This window comes from Delphinapterus leucas, chromosome 2 (genome assembly GCF_059928025.1).
Source record: "Delphinapterus leucas isolate spDelLeu-1000000601 "Yukka" chromosome 2, BTC_Dleu_Yukka2, whole genome shotgun sequence".
Classification (NCBI taxonomy): domain Eukaryota; kingdom Metazoa; phylum Chordata; class Mammalia; order Artiodactyla; family Monodontidae; genus Delphinapterus; species Delphinapterus leucas.
The window spans coordinates 131,275,309-131,302,958 of NC_143130.1; the positions used below are offsets into that span (position 1 = coordinate 131,275,309).

A 27,650-nucleotide genomic window follows, 5' to 3' on the forward strand; every position below is an offset into this window, starting at 1 on the left:
AGCCACTCCCACCCCTTGTCCTCGGGAAGACAGGGCTCTGACTCTGGAGACCCTGAGACCAGAAACTTACTAGTTAAGCAATTTGCTACCCCTTTCCCGGCTGTGAACCCTTTGAGAACATCCCTCAGTCAAACAACGCCTTCTTGGAAGAAACATCTTTTGCAAGAATCTGGCTAATTCAGCCTATCCTTGTAGTGAAGGGAGGCGCGGAGTGTGCGTGGAAGTGCCTCCAGCTTCTGCGCCTAGACTTCGGCGGGCGAAGAAGAGGGCGGGGCGCCCCAGAACCGGGCCGTCCGGGAGAAAGGGTTGGGATGACCCGGCGCTGGTGAAGCTAAGCGTCGGCTGCGCTTCCGGAGCTGGGCGAGCGGCGTCAGCGGAACGGGCGGTTCCTGCCGCGGCGTAAACAAAGGCCGTCTGCGGCGAGAAGCGAGCTGGAGGTGGGGCGGAGGGGCTGGAAGCAGGTACCGGCCCGAGGCGGACCCCTGCCCGCCCTGCTCCCGGCTCTGCGTCCTCGCCGCCCCCCGCCCGCGACCCCCGCCAGCCGGCGAGAGGCCGTCCTCGGTGAGGTGGGCCGCGAGGACGCGAGCGCGGGCGGCGGGGAGCGGCCCTAACGCTGTGCCTTTCGCCACCGCCGCCTCGCCTCGCGCCACCGTGCGTCTCCTTCCTTTTCCTTTGTGTTTTCCTCCGTCGCGGGTGCGGGGATTGTCGGTGAGCCGAAGTGCAGCCTCAAGATGGCCGATGGCTACGAGGACCTGCGGGAGGACGAGCTCCCGGGGCCGGCCTATGAGGGCTACGAGTCCGCGGAGCTCGCCTGCCCCGCTGAACGCAGCGGCCACGTAGCCGTCAGCGACGGGCGCCACATGTTCGTCTGGGGCGGCTACAAGGTCAGTGGGTGGCCGGGCCGCGGCGGGTGTCGCTCGGCTGTTACTGGGTCGGGGTTGGTGGGCCGGCGGGAGGACCAGAGCGGCCGCCCCGATCGCCTCCCACGCCCCAACGTCGCGACTCCGCCCGTTGGTCCCTTGTCCTCCGCGAGTGTGGGAATCTTCCCACGGGTCTCCCTACCGTCCCAAGCCTCCTGGTCTGTTGTCACGCCCGCCTTCTGCTTACAAAGCCCGCTCCCCGCCCCACGCTGCTCGCGGCCGCCCTGCGCGCTGTTTGACATCCGAGCGTTATCTGGGGAGGGCACGGCGGGCGGTGCAGGACCGCGAAATGTGTTTTATTTAAAAGGGTTGGGGGTGTATAAGAGGTAACGGTGTGTGAGATCACTCTTATCCTTTATCAGGTCTACCTAGGAGCACATTACCCTGTGGAGCCGGGCTCAGGTGGCCCACTGATACCGTGGCCCACTTATGGGGAGAAGGCAGTGTAGGAAAATGCCTCGGAATTCCCAAAGGCCGCAGGGATCGTCTTATTGAAACTTCCCACCTGTTCAGGCGTCCCAGCTACATCCCATTGCTATTGGAACGCTTCAGGGCTATTTTCCTCTTGGTTTCAGCTGAGAAAGGATGTTTTTCACAAGAAATCCCTATTAAGAAAATTAATGGAAAATCTCTAGAAATAACCGAAAAAATCAACAGGAACAACTTTAACTACAGAGTGCGGCTCTTTGACCCCTACTCGTGAACAATCTGATTAGTTACCAGTTTAGAGCATTTACTTGCGTTTCTCCTTTTTTCCTCTGTCTGGAAATCCTACCCAAGTGTCTCCTATTTAAACCTTCTCACTAGTTCTGCCCTTTGCTTTTAGAGGTTCCCCGTAGCACTCCACATTCTAGAATCGTCTTATTTTCATTTGCTGGGGTGGTTTTGATCTATTCCTACCGAAAATATTTTTAGCCTCTTTTGGTTTTAAAAACGATCTCCCCCCATCCCCATTTGCTTGAAATCTAGTCCGCTACACCTGTACCTTCCATGACTTGGAAGCACTTCTTGATTCTGGTAGTAGATTTTAGCTTATGGTACAGTTGATCATAGTTGACCGTCTTTGAGATGACTCTCAAAAGATAGATGGGGGCTTCCCTGGTGGCGTAGTGGTTGAGAGTCCGCCTGCTGATGCAGGGGACACGGGTTCGTGCCCCGGTCCGGGAAGATCCCACATGCTGCGGAGCGGCTGGGCCCGTGAGCCATGGCCGCTGAGCCTGCGCATCCGGAGCCTGTGCTCCACAACCGGAGAGGCCCGCATACCACAAAAAAAAAAGATAGATGGGATAAAGCTTTCCTGATTACTTCATTTGGTTCCTTTTTGCCAATCCTAATTAATCTGGAATGTTTTCCCCAGCCTCCAATGAATGTGTTCAGAGGAGAGTATTTGGTAGGAGGAAGGTGGCCAGTATGTGGTGACCTTAATTAAAACGTAAATAATTCCCTTGGAGAAAAGTAAACCTGTTAGTCTTCAGCCTAAACTACTTTATTTGTAATTCTATTTGTAAAACTCAGCAGTGTTGAGGGAATGGGACTTTTCACAAAGAAGGAAGGTGGGCAGAAGGAGGGTTGTCAGGGTGGAAGATTTCTGAAGCTGAGTTGTGGAGGGCCTGGATGCCTAGGGCTGAGGCCAGGTGGAGAAGCATGATCAATGAAGTAAGTTGGTGGTTCCAAAACAGGCCATCCTCCCCAGTTTGGTTAGAACCCTAAGAGTACCACAAACAGGAAGCCCTTGGAGATTGTTTTGATGGCAATAAACCTTAGCTTCCTACACAGAAGTCAGTTTTCCTCCTGACACCAGCCTGATGTATTCCAGGTCAGCCTGCTATCTTTTTTTTTTTTTTTTTTGTGGTACGCGGGCCTCTCACTGTTGTGGCCTCTCCCATCACAGAGCACAGGCTCCGGATGCACAGGCTCAGCGGCCATGGCTCACAGGCCCAGCCGCTCCGCGGCATGTAGGATCTTCCCGGACCAGGGCACGAACCCGTGTCCCCTGCATCGGCAGGCGGACTCTCAACCACTGCGCCACCAGGGAAGCCCTTAGCCTGCTGTTTTGCTTCCAGCCTTTCCTTTCCTAAGTGGTGGAGTGGAAAGAGAAATGTTTACATGGCCAGCTGTTCAATTCTCTGTAATACTCAAACTTGTAAGACCCTGACACCCATTTCAGTGAACTGCAACAGTTTACTGTATATCGACATTGTTCAGAAAGTGGCTCAGGCAGTGGCTGAAGTTGCAAATGCAGGGAATGGAGGCGGGAATCCTGGTTCCACTGTCCCTTGCTAAGCAGCCTTGGGCAAATCACCTTCCTCTTGAAAAACCTGTGCCAGCTATTTCTTATGGTGGTTGTGAGGATTAAATAAAGCACTCCCTGGACAGCACTTAGCTAGTTCTGGCATATGGTAAGCTCAGTCTGTTACCTGAAGGGAACTGGATCAGAACAAGGAACAAAATTTTGCATGGGGACTTAATATTTTCAGTTCTGCCTCTGCTTCTTGGTGGAGAATGGATGGGTGAAAGGGGAGAATGGCTAGAAAACTCTACATCACCTGTTAGTGATCAGGTACTTTTTTTTTTTTTCTAATTTCTCTATTTTATTTATTTATTTTTGGCTGCATTGGGTCTTCGTTGCCGCGCGTGGGCTTTCTCTAGTTGCGGCGAGCGGGCACTACCCTTTGTTACGGTGCGTGGGCTTCTCTTCTTGCGGAGCACGGGCTTTAGGTACGCAGGCTTTAGTTGTGGCTCGCGGGCTCTAGAGAGCAGGCTCAGTAGTTGTGGCGCACGGGCTTAGTTGTTCCACGGCATGTGGGATCTTCCTGGACCAGGGATCGAACCCGTGTCCCCTGCATTGGCAGGAGGACTCTTAAAACCACTGCACCATGAGGGAAGCCCCAAGGATTAGGTACGTCGAAGGCAGACCTTTCTTTAGCGTGCTGACCATGGCACACGTAATCTCTCATGAAGTCATGCAAGTGAGATTTGGTGCATGGACTATTCAGGATAAAGTGGCCTTAGAGATTACCTGGAGATCTCGTAACTTCCTGCACCATTACAACTGCTGTATCAAAAATTTGAATTGAGGGCTGTCTATATTAAGCATTACCTTGAGTATGTGGCAGGGAGGATTGTGCATTTGATAGAACTGTTATAACCTATTTAACTTTTCATAACTCTCAGTATCTCAAATAAGATATACAATATATATACAATATACAATATATATATAAAATACACAATAGTGCCTCTTTAGAATACAAATTACTTTTTATATTTGCAATTTTTTTTGTTTCTTTGTTTTTTCTTAGAGTAATCAAGTCAGAGGATTGTATGACTTTTATCTGCCTAGAGAAGAACTCTGGATCTACAACATGGAGACTGGAAGATGGTAACTGGATATTATGAGGGGGACTAAAAAAATCCAAATAAGGTTGCAAACAAAAACATACTCTGTAAAACCCACACTAATGAATAAAAATACTTTAATTAAAGATGCTAAGCTATCTATATATTCTGAAAACAGTGTTCTGCTAGTTTAGCTTAGCTGCTAAGCTTAGATGCTTTTGCATCTCTTTAGTAGTTCAGTAATTACTAGATGCTTTTATGACCTTGAAGAAATTTCTATTCAGAGCTGTGTCAAGTATTATAGTAATATTAAAGAGGTAGAGGCTTCAAATCCTGGAATGGAAATATAATAAAAGTTCCATATATTTTTTTTTTCAAGATGTTGTCTTTGTTGTGTGCTATCTTGAATGAGAAAAGAATTTCCAGATTGTATCTGCTAGAAATAAAGGTAGTATTCTATTTCAATGAGCTCTAATATTAAAATTTCTATGCAAATCCCTTTGAAATAGTACGTTTTGCCTAAAAAACAAAATTAACTTAAATTTGCATACAAACTATGGATATTCTGAAAGGACCTTTTGCCAGTTTCATACCAGTATTACCGGAGTATGTTCTTAGCAGAATTAATGTGATTCTCAAAATACTGGGTTGGCCGTGTTTAGGGATTTATAAAGTAGTTTTCTCCATGGTTTGCTTTGTGAAAACTTTGTGCATTACATACTTCAGCACATTAGAGATCTCAGAACTAGGAGAATGGTAGTTCCACTTGATTTAAAAGGTCAACTAAAAATAAACCAGGATTATTTTTGCACATAGCCAGTCAGTGTTAATCTAGCTGTTTGATGATCTTTTTCTAGAGAATTGGACATTTATAATAGTATTCCTTTAATATGGAAATTCTAATATTTTCTTTTAACAATTCAGCCCATAAGGAATTTTACAAATTAAGCCTATCAAAACAAAGCTTGGGAATTCCTTGATGGTCCAGTGGTTAGGACTCTACACTTCCACTGCAGGGGGCACGGGTTCGATCCCTGGTTGGGGAATTAAAATCCTGTGTCACATGGTGCAGCCAAAAACAAATAAAAAACTTAAAGCTTAGTTAGCATAGATGAAGTGATATTCTGAGCAAAAGACCTTGAGTGTTGTATTAATATTCTGAATCTTAGAATTATTAGCTTTTTGATCCAGATTCACTTTTAGATTCAGAATGAGTTAAAACATGTAAAGAGCACTCAGAGGACGGCCTGGCCTATAGTAGGCACTACCTGAGTGTTGGGGGTATTACATAAGGTCTGAAACAGATTCGTTTGAATGGCTAAAAGGTAACTGAATTAAAAACACCTATTAATCTGTCAGGACTGACATACTGAAGTTTTTTTTCTTTTGGGTTCTTGGCCCACTCAAAAACAAAAAACCATCAAAAAACCATTAATGGCCAAGTAAGCAGAAAAGCAAACAATTTAGTTTGAGAAATGTAAGATGGTTTGCTCCTAGAATAATAAAATGACACGTAGGCTTTTAGAACCTCCCATGCTGCCATGTGTAAGTACCTGCTGGCACAGCCTGTGGAATGGGTGAAAGGGATGAGTTCATTCTTTTAACTAACTTTAGAGCTAGAAGAGACCCTCGACATAGCTACTCAGCCCGCTTATTTTATTTTTTTATTGTGGGAATAGAATTAGAAGAATGAATAGATTTTTGCATTTCTTCCTTTTTGGGAAATCGATTTACATTCAGTTTTTTCCCCCTTAGGAAAAAAATTAACACTGAGGGTGATGTTCCTCCTTCTATGTCAGGAAGCTGTGCTGTGTGTGTAGACAGGGTGCTGTACTTGTTTGGAGGACACCATTCAAGAGGCAATACGAATAAGGTTAGTGTTTCTAAGGATTATGGTTTAAGGCAACGTTGTTCTTTTTCAGACAACTTCAGATTTCTAAGGTTAGCCCATACTTATTCTTGTTCCAGTTAAAAAATACATGTACTTGATTATGGTATGAATGTGCATTTTAGTATTTTTGTCTACCAGCCGGTATTTACCTGGGCCTTCTGTAAAATCAGCTTTGGTTGGTAAGGTGTGTGCAGTAACTTTCTAGGTTGTTTTTCTCTGTGTTCTTTGCAGCTACTTATTCTTTCAGAACCCTGGAGTATTAGATGAATGTTAGTAAACTAAATGAAAACAAGATGCAGTTAAGGGGGGGAGCAGGGTAAAATTTAACAGGCCACAACTCAAAAAGCCATAAGGAGAAATGAACACTGACAGATTTTATATACTAACATTCCTATAACATGGCACCATAAGATACTGTTGTTCAGACTTAGTCTACATCTTTACCAAATAGGAAAAAGGTATCAGTTTTTCTCTCAGGCCAGTAAGAGACAGATGCAGTCAGAAAGGTGCATGTGATATAGATAGACTCTTAAAAATTCATTTATTTGGCAACTTAGTAAGCACCTTAATGCTGAGCACTTGCTTAGACATTGGAGACAGAGATGAATGACACTGTCCCCGCCTCTAGGAGCTCACATTCTAGAAGGGACACATATAAGTAAACAATTTCAGTAGCATATCATAAAGAGAAACACAGAGTCGGCTCGTAGTAATGGCTCAGTAAAAACTGTTGAATCTGAAAAAGAATCCTTACCATTGTGTTTGGTAGGACAGAGGAACAGAAAAATGAAGAGTCTTCACCGAAGAGGTGATGCTTGAATAGAATCATACAATTGGAAGGGGTAGCCAAGATATAGGTACCAAGATGCAGAGGTATAAGCAAATATCTTGTTCATGGACATGCCAAGTGATTTGCTGTAGATGAGCATATGGCTGAAGTGGTTTCAAATTTCAAACTGCGCTTCTAGGAACTCTAGGGATTTCTTTGAGATGCCTTGGGACGTGTGAGAGGAGCATATGGTGTTGGGCAGGCTCCAGACTGCCCCTTCCTCCTCCATTTTAACAAGTGTAGCTCCACTTTAATTTAATTTATTTATTCATTCACAGTTCACCTTGGGGTTCACTTTAATTGAATAGTGTTGCACATTCTGTGGGTTTGGATAAATATAATGAGATATATCCATCATGATAATGTCATATGAAGTATTTCACTGCTCATAAAAATTTCTGTACTCCGTGTATTCATCTCTCCTCTCCCCCCAAACTCCTGGCAACCATCGATCTTTTTTTTTTTTTTTTTTTTGCGGTACACGGGCCCCTCACTGTTGCGGCCTCTCCCGTTGCGGAGCACAGGCTCCGGACGCGCAGGCTCAGCAGCCATGGCTCACGGGCCCAGCCGCTCCGCGGCATGTGGGATCCTCCCGGACCGGGGCACGAACCCGTGTCCCCTGCATCGGCAGGCGGACTCTCAACCACTGCGCCACCATGGAAGCCCCATCGATCTTTTTATTGTCTCCATAGTTTTGCCTTTTCCAGATGACATAATTGGAATCTATTTTTCTTTTCTTTTTCCTTGAAAAGAGAGGTTCAAGGCCTTTATGTCTATAAGACCATTCATGGCTCATGCATGAGTGGACCTGACAGGCTCTCGGTGGCAAACTTCCCCACTAAATACTGTAGCTTTTCTTCCAATATTGAGCCCTGTCCCACTGGTCCTGCCTAGCAGCCACGTGGAGGTGCAGGGGGACATGTGTTGGATATTTGCTCATAGGAAGGCCACAAGTTTTGTGCCTCTTGTCACAATGAACCCAGATTCCTGTTGGGTATGTTGTAAACAGAGGAGCCATTTCTTCAGGCCCTTATTATTATTATTATTATTTGCGTTACATGGGCCTTTCACTGTTGTGGCCTCTCCCGCTGCGGAGCACAGGCTCCGGACGCGCAGGCTCAGCGGCTGTGGCTCACGGGCCTAGCCACTCCGCGGCATGTGGGATCTTCCCGGACCGGGGCACGAACCCGTGTCCCCTGCATCGGCAGGCGGACTCTCAACCACTGCGCCACCAGGGAAGCCCTATTTTTTTTAAATAATTTATTTTATTTTATTTTTATTTTTGGCTCTGTTGGGCCTTCGTTGCTGCACGCGGGCTCTTTCTAGTTGTAGTGAGCGGGGGCCACCCTTCGTTGCAGTGTGTGGCCGCTGCAGACCACAGGCTCCAGGTGTACAGGCCTCAGCAGTTACGGCTTGCAGGCTCTAGAGCATAGGTTCAGTAGTTGTGGCGCACGGGCCCAGCCGCTCCGCGGCATGTGGGATCTTCCTGGACCAGGGCCCGAACCCGCATCCCCTGCATTGGCAGGCGGATTCCCAACCACTGTGCCACCAGGGAAGCCCCCTTATTTTTATATTTAGGCTTTTGCTTAAGATTTTGTTTGAAGGGTTCCGTGCCTAAAAGGTTTTGTGAGGCCCTACCGTAGGCTGTAGTTGAGCCATGTATTTTTCAGGGCCAAGGGGGAGAAAACTAAGTTTGACACAACATGCGGAAGCTTGGGAAAAAGAGAAGCTGTGGCTTTAGGGGAGTGGTCAGAGAAATGATAGTAGTTAACTGACTAGAGTTGAGGAAAGGGAGCTTTAGGAGTCTAAGTAAAAAAAAAAAAAAGTCAGATTTATTTAAATACCTGGATGTGAAAGATACATGAATACTTAATCTTTTAAGATTTATCCTTAGCTCCTAGAGTTAAGTAGGCACTTAAGACATGTTTGTTAAATTGAATTTGAAGATGAATTACTAAGTCTGATTTTTTGGTAATACCATCCTGATACCCGTAAATTAGATCAGTACAACTCAAAGTGCCTATCTAAGGCCAAGAATGTAAATCAACACACGTTTTATTCCTTCATCAAAAAAGTGTGGTATGGGAAAAAAATAAGCTGAACTAAACAGGGTACACAGTGACTTAGGTAATTTACATTCTGGCAGAAATTTCTTATCTAGACTCAGACCAGTTAACACTTTGCAGACAAGCAGCCAGTCTGCAGTTCCACTTTTATTAGTACTGAATTAGATGACAGTCTTATTAGCATGAATGCAATAAAATTAAATGCCAAGGTTGAATTTCTTTTATGTAACCAAATCTAACTGAAATCATTGCTTCTGACAGTTCTACATGCTGGATTCAAGGTCTACAGACCGAGTATTACACTGGGAAAGAATTGACTGCCAAGGAATTCCTCCATCATCAAAGGACAAACTCGGTGTCTGGGTATATAAAAACAAGTGAGTTAGCAGCACTATAGGTTTGGGTTTTTATGTGGAAAGTGCTTTGCCATCCAAGTATCATTAACCAATAACCATTGTAACAGTAGAACACGCCTTCGAGTGCCCATGAGGATTAAGTGAATTGATGGTAAAGCACCTAAGACATAAATGTTAGCCATATTAGCCATTATTATTTGAATAAGCAGTTTTATATACTCAAGTGTGCCTTCTCAACTCATGGATAAGACAAAATTTAAAAAATCTCTTGTATCCTGTGGATGTTTGATTTTTTAATGTCTTGGTTTTTTATCAAACAGGTTAATATTTTTTGGAGGGTATGGATATTTACCTGAAGATAAAGTATTGGGAACTTTTGAATTTGATGAAACATCTTTTTGGGTAAATGAAGTTTCTTACTTGCATATGGCCTACTTAGTCTATTGAAATAATACACTTTGTTTGCTATTAGCTTTGTTCATTTTGCTCTGTTAATAAACCAGACAAAGGCTATATGATTTTACGAACATTATTTGTAAAATAACTCAGATTCTTATTTTCTGTAGAATTCAAGTCATCCAAGAGGATGGAATGATCATGTACATATTTTAGACACTGAAACATTTGTCTGGAGCCAGCCTATAACTACTGTGAGTTACTGAAGAATAATGAATTATTAAAGCAAGTCTGCTTAGACGAGAAGGGGAGTTGGCAGGTGGTGTAAAATTGGCAGTTTGTTATTCTCCAAGGAGTTTAAAACTCAAAAAAGTTTAATGAATGTATAGACTAGCGCAGCATCTATTATCTAATAGCTGTTAAAGTGGTATTGTTTGTAATAAATGACCTAGTGCTGGATTGGAATTTAAGTTACTCAACTATTAGATTTCTTTTTCCTCTGACACAGATGTCATATAATATGCCAGCTTTTGTTTTAAAAGATAAAAGTAAAGCAAGCAAGCATTCTATTGTATTAACTAGCCCCTTCAGTAATGTATTTCAGAAACTCCCAGCTTGCTAGTCAGCCTTCAGTACTGCTGTCTACTATAAGTTTGCACTTCAGCTTAAAAGCTCAAGTGTCTTGCACATTCTTATCCCACATCCAGAGTAGACTCTTTCTGGTATTTATAAAACGTTCACTTATTTATTAAATTGCTTTTATGACCTTACTAGGGTAAAGCACCTTCACCTCGTGCTGCCCATGCCTGTGCAACTGTTGGAAACAAAGGCTTTGTGTTTGGAGGCAGATATCGAGTGAGTATATAAAACAAGTTTCAATGATTTGCTTTTGAATTACTCAAAATGATAACTAGTTAATTATCCTTTTCTAGGATGCTAGAATGAATGATCTTCACTGTCTTAATCTGGATACATGGGAGTGGAATGAATTGTAGGTATCATTTTAGATAATTATTTAGAAAAGTTTTTCAAAGAAATTTCAATGGATTTTTCCGTTACTCTATTATTAGTATATAATGTCCTTGCTTACATTTTCTGTAACTATGAATTTAAGTAAACATAATCACTAAATCCTTAAAGAAGGAATTTTAAAATTTTCAGTTCCCATAAACTATGCCTGGCACATAGCATGTGCTCAGTGTTTATTGAAAAGAAAAGATCTAAAGTTGACTCTTCCTTCAAAGAAAGTAGTTCATTCTAAAGCATGTAGTTAATACCAAGAAGACTTTTTAAAGTCTCTTTTCAAAATTCCATATAAATTTTTAAAGAAAACTTCTTTAGTATTTCTCTGCATTAAATACAGTAGCGGCTTTTAAATGTAGATATTGTAACTTAGCTATTATTTTCAGAATTCCACAAGGCATATGCCCAGTTGGCCGATCTTGGCACTCACTAACACCAGTTTCTTCAGATCATCTCTTTCTCTTTGGAGGATTTACCACTGATAAACAGCCACTAAGTAAGTACTTTAAAAACATTAAAAAGTTATTATATATAATTCATAAGTAATATATGAATAGCTGAAAAAAATCAGTATTTTAAATTTATCAGAGGGCTATAGGGTTGGTTAGAAGGTTTGCTACTAATTTTGATCCTATAACATACCTATAATTGTTTTCATGACACATCCATTGGTCCAGTAAAAAAATGACCCGGAACACTTTGCCCTGCTAAAGGGCTGTAACATGCAAAGGGCTTACTTGGTTAACTGCAGGAAAAAAAAGGAAATATACTTTCTGTATCTACTCAAAATCTGATTTATTACTGTTCTTACTAAAGCTATGCTCTTTATTTATTTATTTATTTTTGTGCTGTATGCGGGCCTCTCACTGTTGTGGCCTCTCCCGTTGCGGAGCACAGGCTCCAGACGCGCAGGCTCAGCGGCCATAGCTCACGGGCCCAGCCGCTCCGCGGCATGTGGGATCCCCCCTCCCCTGCATTGGCAGGCGGACTGTCAATCACTGCGCCACCAGGGAAGCCCTAAAGCTATGCTCTTTAAATATCAATGTCACATTAACAGAATAACATACTTCATAGCTCTTTTTCTTTGCTTCAATCAGGTGATGCCTGGACTTACTGCATCAGTAAAAACGAATGGATACAGTTTAATCATCCCTATACTGAAAAACCAAGGTATGAACTATTTAAAAACTAATTCTTATGCTGAATGAATGAGGTCCACAGAGATGTACAAGACTGGTAATGATTGAGGAAATTTGACTGGCTGCATTCAGTTCATCATTCTTATTATAAGAACCCTAGCATTCACTAAGGTTTAACATTGTAGCTTTTGGAAGAAGAGAAAACCAATGTTATCCTAGTATCAGTGCTTTCTATTTTATCATCTGTGTATGAAAAATAGGACTGGATTTTGACTTTTGCTTCATCATAAAATTACTGACACTGTTAAAATTTATACTCAAGCTCTTTAGTCAAGTTAAGTTGAACTGTTTCTAGATTTTTCATTAAAAAAACAAAAAGGAACTGGAAAGGAGAGAATTTCAAAACCCTAAAGAATGTTTATGGCAGTGGGGGGTAGGGGCTGGGAAGGGAGAATCAAGAACTTTCAATCAGATTTGCGGTTGTGCTGTATAACAAAGATCAAGAAGTCAGATCATCCAAAAAGAACCTATTAAAACACTGATAGTTACTTTTCTTGTTGATCTCGAAAAGAATTGTTACAAAGACTGCTAAAGGAAATAATGCAAAGTTGGTGTTCAAAGCACATTTGGATAATGTCAGCCTGCATTTTTCCCCACACCTCCGACCTAAGTACAGTCATGCCGCTAAGACGTCATTTGGCACAAATATTCTTTCCACAGAATTATCAGGCCTGAAGATGCTTTGTTCACTCAGGCAGAGTCAGCATCCCTCAGATGTTTTGTGTAAGGCCAACTGGTCCTGCCTGTGAAAAGAGGAGAAGAAGCAGAGGGCATATACCACTAATCCCCCGTAAGACTTTTATTGCTAACAAAAACCTAGAGAACAGTTCAGTTCACATTCCTCATTGCATAAATTAGGAATGGACCAGAAAGATAAAACGGTAACATCCAGATAAAACAGACATTGATTTTTCCAGCTTCTGCTACGTTTCCTTGAGATAACTGCATCTCACCATTATGTTTTGAGCTGCACTAAAGATCTTTAGTCTTTATTTCATCATCTCTACTCTGTAGTATAAATGATCAGTTTGGTGTTCAGGGTGACTTCAAACTCAAGTTTTTGTTTTAAATGTAGATTATGGCATACAGCTTGTGCCAGTGATGAAGGAGAAGTCATTGTGTTTGGTGGGTGTGCCAATAACCTTCTTGTCCATCACAGGGCTGTAAGTACACTACCTTTTATTAAAGGACACTTCATAATATTGCTGAAGCTTTCTTGTGAAGTACTTTTAATATACTCTTCATGTCTGTTTTTTAGGCACACAGTAATGAAATACTTATATTTTCAGTTCAACCAAAATCTCTTGTAAGGTAAGTAACTTTTTACTTGGTACTTACTTTAAATTGTGTTTCTTAAACACTTTAAATTAGTGCTTTTGAAAAAACAGGTTTATGGATAATTTAAGGGCAATAGCAAGCCTTCACTGTTAAAACTATCCAGTTCCTATGAAAATCTTTAAAGTGCTTTTTCTTTTTTGGTAGTTCTTCAAGTGAATGTACTTCTAAACCATAAAGTGAAATTATTTTTCTCTTTGTCCACTTTCAGGCTAAGCTTAGAAGCAGTCATTTGCTTTAAAGAAATGTTAGCCAGCTCGTGGAACTGCCTTCCAAAACACTTACTTCACAGTGTTAATCAGAGGTTTGGTAGTAACAACACTTCTGGATCTTAAGGCTTCATAGACAGCGCCTCTGATCACGTGCATGGACAGCAATTCTGTAAACATCAGAGTGACATTGTTTATATAATTATGTGCATTGTTGTAGTTTGCAGCCTTTTAGTTTTAGTGTGCATGTGAATGGCCTAGAGAACCTATTTTTGTGTCTAAAGTTTACAATAAATGTATTTAACACCAGTAACTGTCTTCTATTAAAACAAAAGTAAGTTAATACTTGGGCTTTTTACCCCAAGGAATGGTTATTATATTTCCTATTTGGTAACATCAGGATATATACCTATAGAAACATAGTAATTATCCTTACCACTATCAAAATGGTGAAGTTATTTTTTAAAGAAAGACATGAATATTTCAGATGTTTTTTTAATGGCACGAGTAGTCTATTATGTTGTATTTACAACACTAGGCTACATAAAGGTTTTTGTTTTTAACAGTAACTTCAAAAGGAAAAATATTCTCGATAAGGTTAAGCAGGTAAAAGAAACCTTGGAAGGACCAGCAGCTGTTTAGCACACTTTGACCTTAATGCTTTGGCATAGGGGCTGGGGCAAGTGCTCATGTTGACTCTAGGCAGCTATTATCTAATTATTTTAAAAGTAACAGTTTTGTAGCTCATAAGGAATGGAAGTAATGTATGACTTTATTCTCCATTCTGTTAGGAGACAGACAGAAGAAGAAAGCTGGGTCAGGAGTCTTTAGTGGTAAGCCTAAAAGTGCACTTATGATATATTATAGGTTAAGATACTCTGTAACATGCTACTGATAATTACTAGAGGTGGAAAATAAAATGGTACAGAGCTGAATGAGATTACGAGGAAATTAATTAAGATGAAAAGTAAAGTAAAGGTGTATAAATGCATGGAAGTTATCAACACCGATTTCTTCTAGGTGTTATCTCTTAAGCTGAGTCACGGAAATGATTGATTTGTATTTAAAATCTGGTCTAATATGGGTAAAGGCAGAAGAAAGTCTACTCTTTCACTGCTTAGGGTTTTCAAGACTTAATCCTAAATGTTTAACCATCCCCAATCCCCACCACCACCAGGAAAAAAACTTGTGATTGGCCTGTAATAGATAGATATACGTTATATACAGTAAACTACCAAGTCAATAGTCTAAGCAGTTGAGCCACTTCACTATTCCATTTCTTTACAGCATGAAATGAATACTTAATATTATCCTCCCAAATTTCAAGAAAATGTAGGAGGATAACTACAGATGTATACAGTTAGCATTTAGCTGTCCACAGGTATTTTAGGAAATCCTATCATAGACACTGTTTCCTCTCTATAAAACTGGAAAAAAAAAAAGTCCTTTTGGCGAATACAAGGCAACGTTTAGTTTATTTTTAAATGCGGAAGTCTTGTTACATGATGTTTTCATCTCTGAACTTCCAAAAGGCTATAAAATTGACTCTTCTCAAATATTTTAGGATTTCATTTCAGCTATTTTCTTTTTACATTCAGAAGATTGGGTGCAGACACTTTGACTTTGCCAGGAATGTTTCTTGATAAATCCGTGTCCTGAAAAAAAGAATTGCTGAGTATCTTCACAATCATATTTTCTTTTATGACAATTATATGTCCTCTGCTGTCAAAAGAATGGCATTCTAAAATTTTCACCCAATATGATTTTACTTATTTTATATTGCTTCTAGTAAGACCGCATTTTCTACCAAAATAATAGCTGCAGGTTCCATCTACTAACAAAGCAATAACTGCTAACATATTTAATTGCACCACCAATCTCCAGAAGTTTCTAGAGGAATACTTTACCTTTACACTGCGGAATAAGTCTTTTTCTCTTGCTGTTGCTTCCTTGGAATGCATGAAACTATTCAAGGCTGTTTTTGCAGCTGTAAATAGAAAATAGAAAAATCTACTTCTGTTCAGTCAAGAAATGTTTAAACATAATTCAAAAAAAGATTTTAAATACCTTTTCCCTTTTTCTGAACTCCAGGAGTAAGTTTCACTTTGTATCTTTAAAAAGGAATTGCATGTGTTTGTTACTAAATAGAGATTACAAAATGATTCATGAGTCAGTGCTGTGGCAGCAGTTTGAGTAAACTCATGATGACTTACTTATAGTTTGTCATGGTGTTGTATGGGGCACATATTGGAATGGCAAACAGGAGTACATCTTCAGGATGTGGCTGCCCCGTCAAAGAGTCAAACAGATTTTCCTAAAAAGGGAAAACAAAAACGATTATAAAAATAATTTATACCAGTCCTAAAAGAGGAAAACTCTAATAAAACACTGTCAGAATCAATATATTTTATCATTTTCTGATAAACAGTCTTACACCCTTCGGAGCAATAAAGCAGAGCTTAATGATGATTTTTTAAATGGCGCCTATTGAAATTTAAGAGAAAGGGAGAAAAAACTTGTTGGAGACATTTTTGGTTGTCACAACTGAAGCGAGGTTGGGGGAGGAAATAGAGTACGACTGACATCTGCTAGTGGGTAGATGCCAGGGATGTGGGTAGATGCCAGGGATGGGACAACTCCCCGCAACAAAGAATTACCTCCTCCAAAATGTTAATAGTGCCAAAGCTGGGAAACCCTGGGCTAGAACAGTCTTCTCTCATGCCTGTCCTTAAGGAGAAATTCTATGGCTTCTTAGAGTTCCCATTTTGTGGACTGCGTTCAAGATTACCCATATTTATTTAACAACATGAGTAAATTTAGATTTAGGACAAAACACTTGGTACAGCTAGTGCTTACTATATGCCATGAACTTTTCTAAACATTTTATGTATATTATCTTAATTCTCAAAACAACTCTCTCAGTAGGGGCAATTATCCCCATTTTTCAGATGAGAAAACTGAGGTGTAAAGAATGTTTCCAAGGTTGTAGTCATATGTAGTAAAGTTGGGATTCAAACCCAGAATGTGTGACTCCAGAGCCTGTAGTCTTTTCTTAGTGTTTTAAGTTTTAATTAGTTAGAAGTTGTGTGTCAGGTATTCTGGGAACTGGATTGCAGTTAGTGTTGTAGTAGGAACCCCAATACAAAATCATTACCTCATTTCCCTGTTGGTCCAGATCTTGCTCTTCCTGTTCCAAATATATAAAATTTTAAAAGTCAGTTATAACTTAAATTGAAATTCCAAACCATTAAAAACTATGAGGAGAAAGAAAAAGTGATAAATAAGACTGAGTAAATTAATATGTGTGTCCAGTATAGCAGAAAGCAATGCCATTCAAAGAGAAAAAAGACTGTTTCCCTAAAGTTTCAAAAAAAAGACTTCCACAGAATATATGCTAAAGTAGTGAATGCTATTAGGACAACTTAAAGTGACAAATAAGCTTGATAGGTTTGTCAGGGGGAAAGAAAATGGAGAATTCTGGTGAACAGAACTTTTATTTGCTAGTCTCTGTTCAACAGTTTTAGGATGAATTTTTCACATGTTACGATAAGCTTAATTTTATTTGCTTATTCACATTAAAAAAATCTATCTGAAGATAATCTATTGATGAAAGAACATTCATAATTAACACCTCTGAATATCTGAGTCTAGGGTTTACAGAATAAATAGTATAAAAATTTGAGGACAAAAACGAGTTTTAATATTACTAAACAACACTGTTCAGGGAAAAAAGAAAACAGTATCACTTAGGATCCCTGTAAGCATTACCTGCACTGAATAGAGCACACAATTACAACCAAAGCTTTAACTGCCATAAATAAAAATACAAAGTGAAACAATTTTTTTTACAAATTGATAAAACAGTAAATCCTTTGTTCAGAATTTCAATAAGATATATATCTATTCATGCAAGAAGATATACGTAAGGGGGGCTTCCCTGGTGGCACAGTGGTTAAGAATCCGCCTGCCGATGCAGGGGACATGGGTTCGAGCCCTGGTGCGGGAAGATCCCGCATGCCACGGAGTAGCTGGGCCCGTCTGCCACAACTGCTGAGCCTGCACTCTGGAGCCTGCGCGCCGCAACTACTGATCCTGTGTGCCACAACTACTGAGGCCTGCGCACCTAGAGCCTGTGCTCTGCAACGGGAGAGGCCACCTCACTGAGGGGCCCGCACACCGCGGCGAAGAGTGGCCCCCTGCTTGCCGCAGCTGGAGGGGGCCCGCATGCAGCAGCAAAGACCCAACGCAGCCAAAAATAAATAAATTAAATAAATAAGAAAAAAACAGCTAATCAGGATTTAAAAAAAAAAGATATACGTAAGGCTGGGCTTTTGTATTCAGTTGATAGACACAAGGCAACTATATTAACTGGAAAAATTGTTAACATCTCACACTGTGTAGCTAGGTTCAACATCATGTAAGATACTATAACATATATTCTTATAGAAAAACCTAGAAAAGTGCAAATTCCTTTCCCACTCGTCATCAAGATAATCCTAATTGTCTGTTTTATTTTAACTAAGTTCCCACCAGAATCTAGCCTCTCCATAAAATTTTCTAATGGCTCATGATAAACTTTTTATGAGCTATCAACACTACCATTTTTATGCTTATATACTGCAATTTTAGTCTTTTAGGTTGTATTCCTAAGATGACTTTCCATTAAGAATAGCATTACCACTCATCCTGGTTTTAGCACTGTAAATCCCATGTCCTGGGAACCATGGGATGGTTGGTCACCCTAATTAAGAAGTAAAAGCCCACATGTGTGGTAGCCTTACCTTGTCATCATGTGGATCATCTACAGCCAAGTCTTGTAACTCATGAGTTGTAACTTCAAGGGATGGAGTTTCTTTCTTTATGCTGTCTGAAACTCTTGGTCCGCCTTTAGGTTTCTGGGGCTGTTTCTTCACTGGTTCATCCTTTATTTTACCTTTCTTCCCCTTCTTCCCTTTTTCTTCTTTGTTTGAACCTGCAGACTTCAGTTCATAGAGGGAAAAAAAGTTAATGTTGTCAGTATTTTAACAAAGTATTGAATGTAAAGCATATGATAGGCAGTGGCCTGGATGCCCTTGAAAAACAAAAGAAGAAAATGTTTTTAGATGTTATTTACCCCTAGCAATTTCATGATGAGCTCACGTTCTTCTTCATCTTGGTCCTTGTACTTTTCCTTCATTTTTTTCATTTTACTCTACAAAATAAAAAAATTCAGCAGTAAAAAAATGTCAACACATGTTTTGTAAAGAGAAGGTGCTACTTTATTTGTGTCAAAATTGTTTATTGAGTAAGGCACCATTATAACAAACAATATGAAGTCTATAACGATGGATGAACCATAGTCCTCACCCTCAAACAATTTACCATCTGGCGGAAAAAGAAGATACACAGAAGAGTAAGGACAAATTAATGCAAAATATTCTAAATACAAGCAAGTTTACTTTTAAGATAATTTAGAGAAAGGAGACATTTTTTTCACCTTGAGCAAGAATTGCAGGGAAGATATAAAGCAAAACTAAAAGATTCATAGTACCTGGGAATACATGAACAGCAAGATTATAAGGTAAAGACAGCAGAGTAGTAACAGCAAGTCATCGCACTTGGTTGGCATCAGGATACACATATAGAGGAAGAACAGGAAATAAGGCAGCAAAGCTTAGCTGGGTATTTAGAGGCTATCAATACTTCGAATTTTATCAGTTAAACTACTGATTCTTTACTCTGGGTACACATCCAACTCACCCGAGCAGTTTTTAAAACTACAGACATACAGGCTTCGCCTTCAAAGACTTTTTATCTTGGCTAGTCTTAGCTAGGGCCCAAATAACAAATTTTTAAAATTTTAAAGATTGCTTTAAACAAGACACACAAAAAAACCACTAACTACAAAAGACTGATAAATCAGACTTCATTAACAAATGATGCTCATCAAAAAACACTACTACAGGGACTTCCCTGGCCGTCCAGTGGTTGGGACTTCACCTTCCAATGCAGGGAGTGTGGGTTCGATCCCTGGCAGGGAGCTGAGATCCCACATGCCTCTGGGCCAAAAAAAAGACCAAAACATAAAACAGGAGCAATACTGTAACAAATTCAATAAAGACAAAAAAAAAGGTCCACATCAAAAAAAAAACCCACTACTACAGAAGTGAAAAAGCAAGTCTTGAAACATGAAAAGTAGTTGTAATACATATAACCAAGAAAAGACTTGTATTCAGGGTTTCAAAGAACTCCTATAAATCAGTAAGAAAGCTGGACAACCCAACTTTTTAAAGCCAAATTAAGTTTCAGTATACACACACTTGAATGACTTAAAAAACGCTAACAATACCAACTGTTAGTGATGACATGAAGCAACTGGAACTCTGATACACTGCTTGATGTGAAATTGGTACAAGTACTCTGGAAAACTGTTTGGTAATATCTACTAAAGCCAAACACAATATGTGCACTATAACCCAGCATTTCCACTCCTAGCTATACACAACAGAAATGCACACTTGAGAACCTAAAAGATACATGTCTTCGATTATCAACAATACAGCAGACAGAAATTGTGGCAGATCCATCAGTGGAATGCTATTTAGCAATGCAAATGAACTACTGTCACACACAACAACATGGATGAGTCAAAAGGTTGAGTGAAAGATGCCAGACCAAAGAATATATACAGTATGATTGCTTTTTTACATAAAGTTCAAAAACAGGCAAAATAATCTACAGTGATTAAAGAATAATGTTTTTCTCTGGCAGGGATACTATTTATAGAAAGGGACAAGAGTGAGTCCTCTGGAGTAATATAAACATTCAAGTGTCTTATTCTGAGTGGTGGTTTCACAGATATATGTGCATATAAAAACTGAGCTAAAAACAAGATTTGTGCATTTTACTATGTGTACATTACACCTCAAAAAACAAAAAACCCCAAGAATAAAATAAACACTATTACCATTAAATTGAACCAAGAAATGGAAAACCCAATAAAAAGAACAGTTTCTTGGAAAATATAACTTAGGAAAGCCAACTTTGAAAAAACCAGAAAACCTGAATGATAATCACTAAAAAAATTTAGTTAGAACTTAAAAACCTACCCATATATCCCCAAATATCAGGCCCGGGTTTATAAGCAATTGCTAAAAATATTTCAAGGAACAATCTCCATTTTACACAAAGTACTAAAGAGCAGAAAAAGGGAAAAGTATCAAACTTACTTTATGAAGCTGGTATCATCTAGATACCAAAAACAGGCAAAGACAGTATTAGGGGCCAGTCTAAGATATTTTCTTAATATACCACACTAATTCATGAAGGGAGAAAAATAATACATGCAGAAAAACCATTCAATAAAGTTTAACTCATCATTATTAAAACTAGCCCTTTGTAAAGGATATTTATCAACAACCCACAAGAAACATCCTACAATGTTAAAGATCACAGAAATAGTCCCTTTAATGTATAACAAAGAAGTACACTATTGTTACTTTTATGTAACACTGTAGTGATGTTTGAGCCAGTACAAGGTGAGAAAAATAACAATAGATGTTAGGATTAGAAGAGCCATTATTTGTAGACAGTGACTGCCTGAATTTCATCTGTAGATGAAATATTAAATATTCAGTGAGACTGCCTAATACTAGATCTACACATGAAAACTGTCTTTCCATATACCAGTAACTAATAACCATGAAGTGGAAGTTTTAAAAATACACCATTTACTGGACTTCCTGGTGGCACAGTGGTTAAGAATCCACCTGCCAGTGCAGGGGACACGGGTTCGAGCCCTGGTCCGGGAAGATACCATGTGCCATGGAGCAACTAAGCCCGTGCGCCACAACTACTGAAGCCTGCGTGCCTAGAGCCCATGCTCTGCAACAAGAGAAGCCACCACAATGAGAAGCCCGCGCACCACAATGAAGAGGAACCCGTTTGCCGCAACTAGAGAAAGCCTGTGCACAGCAACGAAGACCCAACGCAGCCAAAAATAAATAAATAAAAAATGAAAATATACCACTTACAAAAAGTAAGACAATATAAGTAGGAATAGATAGGATGTACAAGACTCTAAAAGGAAATATATCTTTATTGAAGAATATAAAATATTCTTATGTACTTATGGTCCACATTCACGAACAGTTAGACTCAATATGGTAAAGATGATAGTTCTCCACAAAATAATCTAAAAATTTAATATATTTTAGTAAAAATTCCATCAGGATTTGCCTTGGAACTTATCTGCAGAATATTTCATTGTATAAATGCACCACGTTATTTTTTTGTTATTTTATATTATTAGGCATTTAAGATTTTCAGATTTTTTGCAATTATAAACTTTAACTTATGAAAATTCCCTGGTGGTCCAATGGTTAGGACTGTGTGCTTTCACTGCCAAGGGCCCAGGTTTGACCCCTGGTGGGGAACAAAGATCCCACCAGCCGTGCGGTGCGGCCAAAAAAAAAAAAAAAAACTTGATGAATATCCTTAGTGCATACATATGATTTTTTTAGGATAAATTTCTAAAAATAAGAATTGCTGAGTGAGTCAGAGGGCAAATGCATTGTTAAGGACTCTTTTTTTAAAAAACATTTATTTATTTACGTGGCTGCTTTGGGTCTTAGTTGTGGCACGCAGGATCTTCACTGTGGTATGCGGGGTCTTTCATTGCGGCGTGTGGGCTCAGTAGTTGCAGTGCGCAGGCTTAGTTGCCCTGTGGCATGTGGGATTGTAGTTCCCCAACCAGGAATCAAACCCATGTACCCTGCACTGGAAGGCAGATTCTTAACCACTGGACCACCAGGGAAGTACTGAATTGTTAGAGGACTCTTGCTGGAAATTCCCATGGTATATATTCAAACTTTTATTGAATGACTGAACACACATTATCTATTAATTTGATGGGTGAAAAAATTCCCCTTGTTGACATAAGCATTTCTCTGATCCCTGCTTCCCCACTCCCCAATCTGTCATTTGTCTTTCAATTTTATTGATGGTTCTTTTCTCCACCTGATATTTACTTCAATATTTTTAAAAACATGACTAGCCAATAATTTTCAATGTTTCATACCCTCCCAATCTGTAATAATACTTTATCAAATACTAAATTTTAAAATACACAGTTTATGGTTCTATGTGTAGATTTTATTCTGCCTCACTTTTCTATCTGGCTGTTCCTATGTTAACACATACTGTTTTAATAATTCTAACAGTAAATGTTTTACTACCTAGTAGGGAAATCGTTCCTTGATCTTCTTTTTCAAGATTTTCTGGGACTTCCCTGGTGGTGCAGTGGTTAGGAGTCCGCCTGCCAATGCAGGGGATTCAGGTTCAAGCCCTGGTCCAGGAAGATCCCACATGCCCTGGAGCAGCTGAGCCAGTGAGCCACAGCTACTGAAGCCCACACGCCTAGAGCCAGTGCTCCGCAACAAAGACAAGCCACCACGATAAGAAGCCCCTGCACCGCAACGGAGAGTAGCCCCCGCTCACCACAACTAGAGAAAGCCCGCGCATAGCAATGAAGACCCAACAGAGCCGAAAATAAATAAATAATTGTATTAAAAAAAAACAACAACAACAGATTTTCTTAGCTATTCTCTGGTATTTACTCTTTCAAATGAACTTCAGAATTACTTTATCAAGTTAATTAAAATCTCAATTCTTTTTTGAATGACTTCATGTTGAATTTACATATTAATATGAATTGATTTCTTCCCTTCCATATGTATAGTATATCCTTTCACTTATATGAAGCCCACTGGAAAAAAACATAGGAAATTCTGACTACTATGGATGGAGGAAAGATAAAACATGATCTTTACTAAGATTTCAAAGGAATTTAATTTTCCTCAAAATATACCTATACATCAGCTCACAATCTCTTTACACTGCTACAACATTTTTTAAAGTACAGTCTATACCCACTACCTCTTCCTTCATTCCTTACCTTTATAAAATATGTAAGAACTGTAACCAAAATTGCATTAATAACTGAAAAAGAAACCACTAAATTAAATTATCAATGGAGACCAGCATTGCCAGTTATTAGCTGAATGTCTCTGGCAAATAAATCACAATCTCCTATTACTCTTCTACATAACATGAAAGCTTCTGTATAGATGATCTTAAAAGAACAGAACAGTGATCTCTATGCTCCCTAAACACTATCTTTTCAACTAATTTTCAAAAGAAGTCACACAGGATTATTCTTTTCTCTACATCTTGTTTCATTTAAACCTCACAACTTCATTTGTGAATCATGTAGTACTAACTTTAACAGCTCACTCCAAAGTTGTATTACCTTTTGTCCTCGTTTCATTGGCTGCACAGCCGGGACATTTTTGCTGGTGTTCTGATGAGTTTCAATGTGTAGAGCATTTTCTTTTTCTTTGTCCTTTCCTTCTATCATTTCTAAATCCCCTGAGTCACTTGGAAGCTTTTTTTTCTTCATTTCCCTAAATATAAATGAAACGGAAACATCTAAGAACTTCATCTAAAAAAATTACATGGGGAGGGGAACATGTGCAATATATAAGAGATCAAGGCTTCTGCTTAATTTGTTATCACCAGGCTACACTATACAAGAAGTGCAAGTCATCATACAAGAAAAAGCTGAAAATTTTTCTCTCATGCATTTATCATTCTCTCTGTCATCCAGGCTCAAAATACTGGCATCCTTGACTTATCTTGATTCAGTAGCCACGTTAAGTCCCTCAACACTTTGATGGCCAGGCACTGGGATTTTGTAGTCTTTGTATCAACATGGCCTTGGCAGATGTTAGGTATTCGATAAAACATTTGTGGATTGGTTAGCAGAATAAATGGATTTTAAAAATAAGCAGATTAAAGAGAAAAGGAAAATTTTATTACTGTGATATTTTTCATGTGCGATCTCTTCTATTCCCAATGCCACTGCCCTAAGGCCAGGTCCTTATCACTTGCCACCCAGACTTCCTCCATATTTCCCCCATAATCTGTTCTCCATGAACTTCTAGATTATTTTTCCATAACTGTTTACCTATGTCACACTCGCATTCAAAATCTTCCAAAAGTCCTCCTCACATCACTTTCAGGATAAGTCTAAAACACTTAGCTTGTCATTCTAGGTTCTCCACTTTTGGTCCAATCTCACTTTGCCAATCTTATCTACCAGTTCACAAACATGAATATTCTGTTCCTTTCACCTCAATCTATCATTTCCCCAAAGCACTTTGAATATTACATCCAAATACCCACCACCTCCTTCCCTTTGATCATACTAATTCTCCTTGGAGTCTCCGACCTTCTTAACTTCATTTACCTAAGATCCTACTATATCTTCAAGGTATAAACTTCTGATGGTATTTCCCAAAACAACTGAACTCAAAGTAAATTCTTACTCCTGAATTACTGTATCACTTTCTGATAACACTATTTATAGATTTATGGCTATTTCCTGAATCCAGGACTCAAAAGCTTCTTGATGGCATGAACTTTATATTTTACCTCTTTGTGTACTCAGTATCTAGCATAATACCATGTATTCAGAGAGTTTTCTGTAATTGTTTATAATGATAATCTTTCTCAAAAGAGTTTATTATCCACTTCAATCTAGGGCCTCTTTCTGGAGTGCTTTACTAGTTGTAGTCTTTTTCACCTTACAGTAGTTGTCTCAGTTGTCCCTTTCATTCTGCCTCTATCTTTTTCTTTTTCTGTTCGCCTTCTGAGCCCTACTATATTAGAGAAAAAGAAAAGACAAGGAAGAAACCCCAAGTCTTCTTCTTACATAAAAATTTCCTAATTTCAGTACAGGAATGCCTCAGAGATATTGCAGATTCTGTTCCAGACTACTGTAATAAAGTGAGTATCGCAGTAAAGCGAGTCATGAATTTTTTGGTTTCCCAGTGCATATAAAGTTATGCCTACACTCTACTGCAGTCTATTAAGTGTGCAAAGCAATATGTCTTAAAAAAAAGCAATGTATATACCTTAATTTAAAAACACTTTATTGCTAAAAAATGCTTACCACCCTCTGAGCCTTCAGTGAGTCGTACTCTTTTTATAATAGTAATATCAAAGATCACTGATCACAGATCACCATAACAAATATAATGATAATGAAAAAGTTTGAAATATTGCAAGAATTCCAAAATACGACCCAGAGACATGAAGTGAACAAATGCTGTTGGAAAAATGGTGCCAACAGATTTGCTCCATGTGGGGTTGCCATAAACTTTCAATTTGTAAAAAACACAGTATCTGCAAAGCACAAATAAAATGAGGTATGCCTGTATTCCTGTTTACTTCTGTCAATATTACCCTAGAATCAGCCTGTCTAATACACTGCAGCTATTATTGTACATATTTATGTAATAAAAGGTCTGTCTTCTGTTACTTGACCTATCTCACTGATTACAGTAGCAGACTGGGGCCCTAAAACAGAAGAACCTGTTAGAGCAGAATATGAAAAACTAAACAAAATTTATGCTAAGTCTTGATAATTTTAGTAAGGGAGATCTTTGTAAGAGCCAAGTGATCTGTCATGACTGAACTGTTAATTAAAAAAAAAAAATAGATGCTTTTCAGTTAAATAACACAAGTATATTTACCTTCTTTCCTTGGCTGACAAATGCCTCCGGCTCTGCAACTTACTGTCGCTCTATTAAAATTAAAACAAAAAACAAGCAAATACAAACAATAACATCGCCACTGTTAATTTTTCATAAAGCTAAAATTAAAAAGTAGAAAATTATTTATTGAGAAGGACATGATGTTCTTCATAAAACTGAAAAAAAACCTTTACCATATTAGAAGATTCCTCTTTTGAAGCCAATTTCTGGAGAGACCTATGGAAACAAACCGAAAGAGAAGTCCACTACCCTATAAAAGGCATTCACTTACAAAGTCCCAAAACATTCCCATATCATACTCTTAGTTAATTATCGGCAATCCTACAAATTTTCAAATTTGGTAAAATTAGAAAAAATATAATCAAACTGCTCATCTCCTCACTTTAAAATATATTCTTAAATAGTTGACATGTATTGGACACTTACTATGTACCAGGCACTGCTAGATGCTTTACATTCATGTAACCTTCAAAACCCTATGAAGGGGGTACCATTCTCTTTTCACCAAGAAGAAAACTGAAGCTTAGACATAGAGTCACTTGCCCAAGGACATACTCTAAGATTCAATACTGGTCTGACTCCTAAGCCTTTCCTAACTACTCCAGTAATAAAGCTTTTATAGCTATGGTATTGTTTACCTGGTGATCAGTAAGACATTAAAGACTAACACATTTTTTTTTAATGTAACTGCTTTTATTATTAGCATTTATAACCATTTACTTGTTTCTATTTTGACCTAGTTTGGCCACTTTTATATATATTGTGTTTTTCTACCCTGGGTCCTGGGAATTTCTTAAGAGAGATCTACCCCCCTATCAAATGGTGAAAAGATAGTAAGCTCGTAGGACAATGGAGGGTAAAAGCACTGAAGTCAATCTTGGTATCATTTGTATAAGGATTAACTCTTCATCACTCCCAGCTTACAAAATAAAACTTAAAATTACAGTTTTTAAATTACCTTTGGGATTGAAGGTGGGACAAGTCAATGGAAGTATCAGGATAATGTAATGTCTCTTCCCCTTCATCCTTCATTTCACCAACAGGTTCCTGATGCTTTACCACCTCCTCAGATTCTCCTTCATCTTCAGAGCTTTCTTCCTGAATTAGTTCATTTAGCTCATCACCACCACTCTGAATAGTAATATCCCCTTGGTCAACCTGAGTCACAAGTTCCACTTCCACAGGAGTTTCATGTAATTCCTCTTTATCTTCTTCACTGCTACTGTCACCTCCATCTATTGAATTACCATAAGGAAAGTCAGAGTGCTATCACCACAACAAGGTTAGATGATTTCCTTGAAAACTTCATAAAAATATTCAATTCACTCCCTCTTTCTCCAAAAGATCACCAGAAAAATGCCTGATCTTCCCCAAAGGTTACTCTGACTTAGACAAAAGGATACTCTGTATCAGGAATTGTTTGGAATAAATTATCTCCAAGATCCTTTACTACAATAAATTTCTTAGACATTGCGACCATTTCTACAATGA

The 27,650-nt window shown here is 39.1% G+C and overlaps 2 protein-coding genes and 1 non-coding gene across 6 annotated transcripts in view; 1 reads left to right on the top strand and 2 right to left on the bottom strand.

Annotated features, from left to right (window-relative positions):
• Positions 1-345: 345 nt before the first annotated feature.
• Positions 346-13,872, top strand: KLHDC2 (kelch domain containing 2). Of its 2 annotated transcripts, XM_022570630.3 has the most exons (13): positions 348-884; positions 4,223-4,302; positions 6,015-6,132; positions 9,307-9,422; positions 9,722-9,803; positions 9,968-10,051; positions 10,572-10,652; positions 10,730-10,788; positions 11,207-11,316; positions 11,918-11,990; positions 13,095-13,182; positions 13,278-13,330; positions 13,566-13,872. In XM_022570630.3, exons 1-13 carry the CDS (start codon positions 732-734, stop codon positions 13,687-13,689), a joined length of 1,221 nt encoding a protein of 406 aa, XP_022426338.1. In that variant the 5' UTR covers positions 348-731; the 3' UTR covers positions 13,690-13,872. The 2 variants fall into 2 exon arrangements, 1 of the variants encoding a protein (XP_022426338.1); XR_016391811.1 differs by lacking the exons at positions 13,278-13,330; positions 13,566-13,872 and adding an exon at positions 12,680-12,809 and having other exon boundaries at positions 346-884; positions 13,095-13,183.
• Positions 7,899-8,023, bottom strand: LOC115803681 (small nucleolar RNA SNORA11). The gene has a single exon (XR_004024452.2). It is a non-coding gene; the product is annotated as a small nucleolar RNA SNORA11 (small nucleolar RNA).
• The window catches only part of NEMF (nuclear export mediator factor), a 57,064-nt gene continuing 39,380 nt past the window's right edge, over positions 9,967-27,650 (bottom strand). For all 3 annotated transcript variants that reach the window (XM_089906114.1, XM_089906107.1, XM_022570629.2), the window contains 11 exons: positions 27,118-27,394; positions 26,333-26,375; positions 26,139-26,188; positions 23,852-24,005; positions 18,677-18,754; positions 18,345-18,542; positions 16,718-16,750; positions 15,777-15,877; positions 15,631-15,674; positions 15,471-15,550; positions 9,967-15,218 (listed from right to left, as the gene is read on the bottom strand). In XM_089906114.1, the coding sequence (XP_089762240.1) occupies positions 15,141-15,218; positions 15,471-15,550; positions 15,631-15,674; positions 15,777-15,877; positions 16,718-16,750; positions 18,345-18,542; positions 18,677-18,754; positions 23,852-24,005; positions 26,139-26,188; positions 26,333-26,375; positions 27,118-27,394 (1,136 nt within the window). In that variant the 3' untranslated portion in view covers positions 9,967-15,140. The remainder of the gene's footprint in view (positions 15,219-15,470; positions 15,551-15,630; positions 15,675-15,776; positions 15,878-16,717; positions 16,751-18,344; positions 18,543-18,676; positions 18,755-23,851; positions 24,006-26,138; positions 26,189-26,332; positions 26,376-27,117; positions 27,395-27,650) is intronic.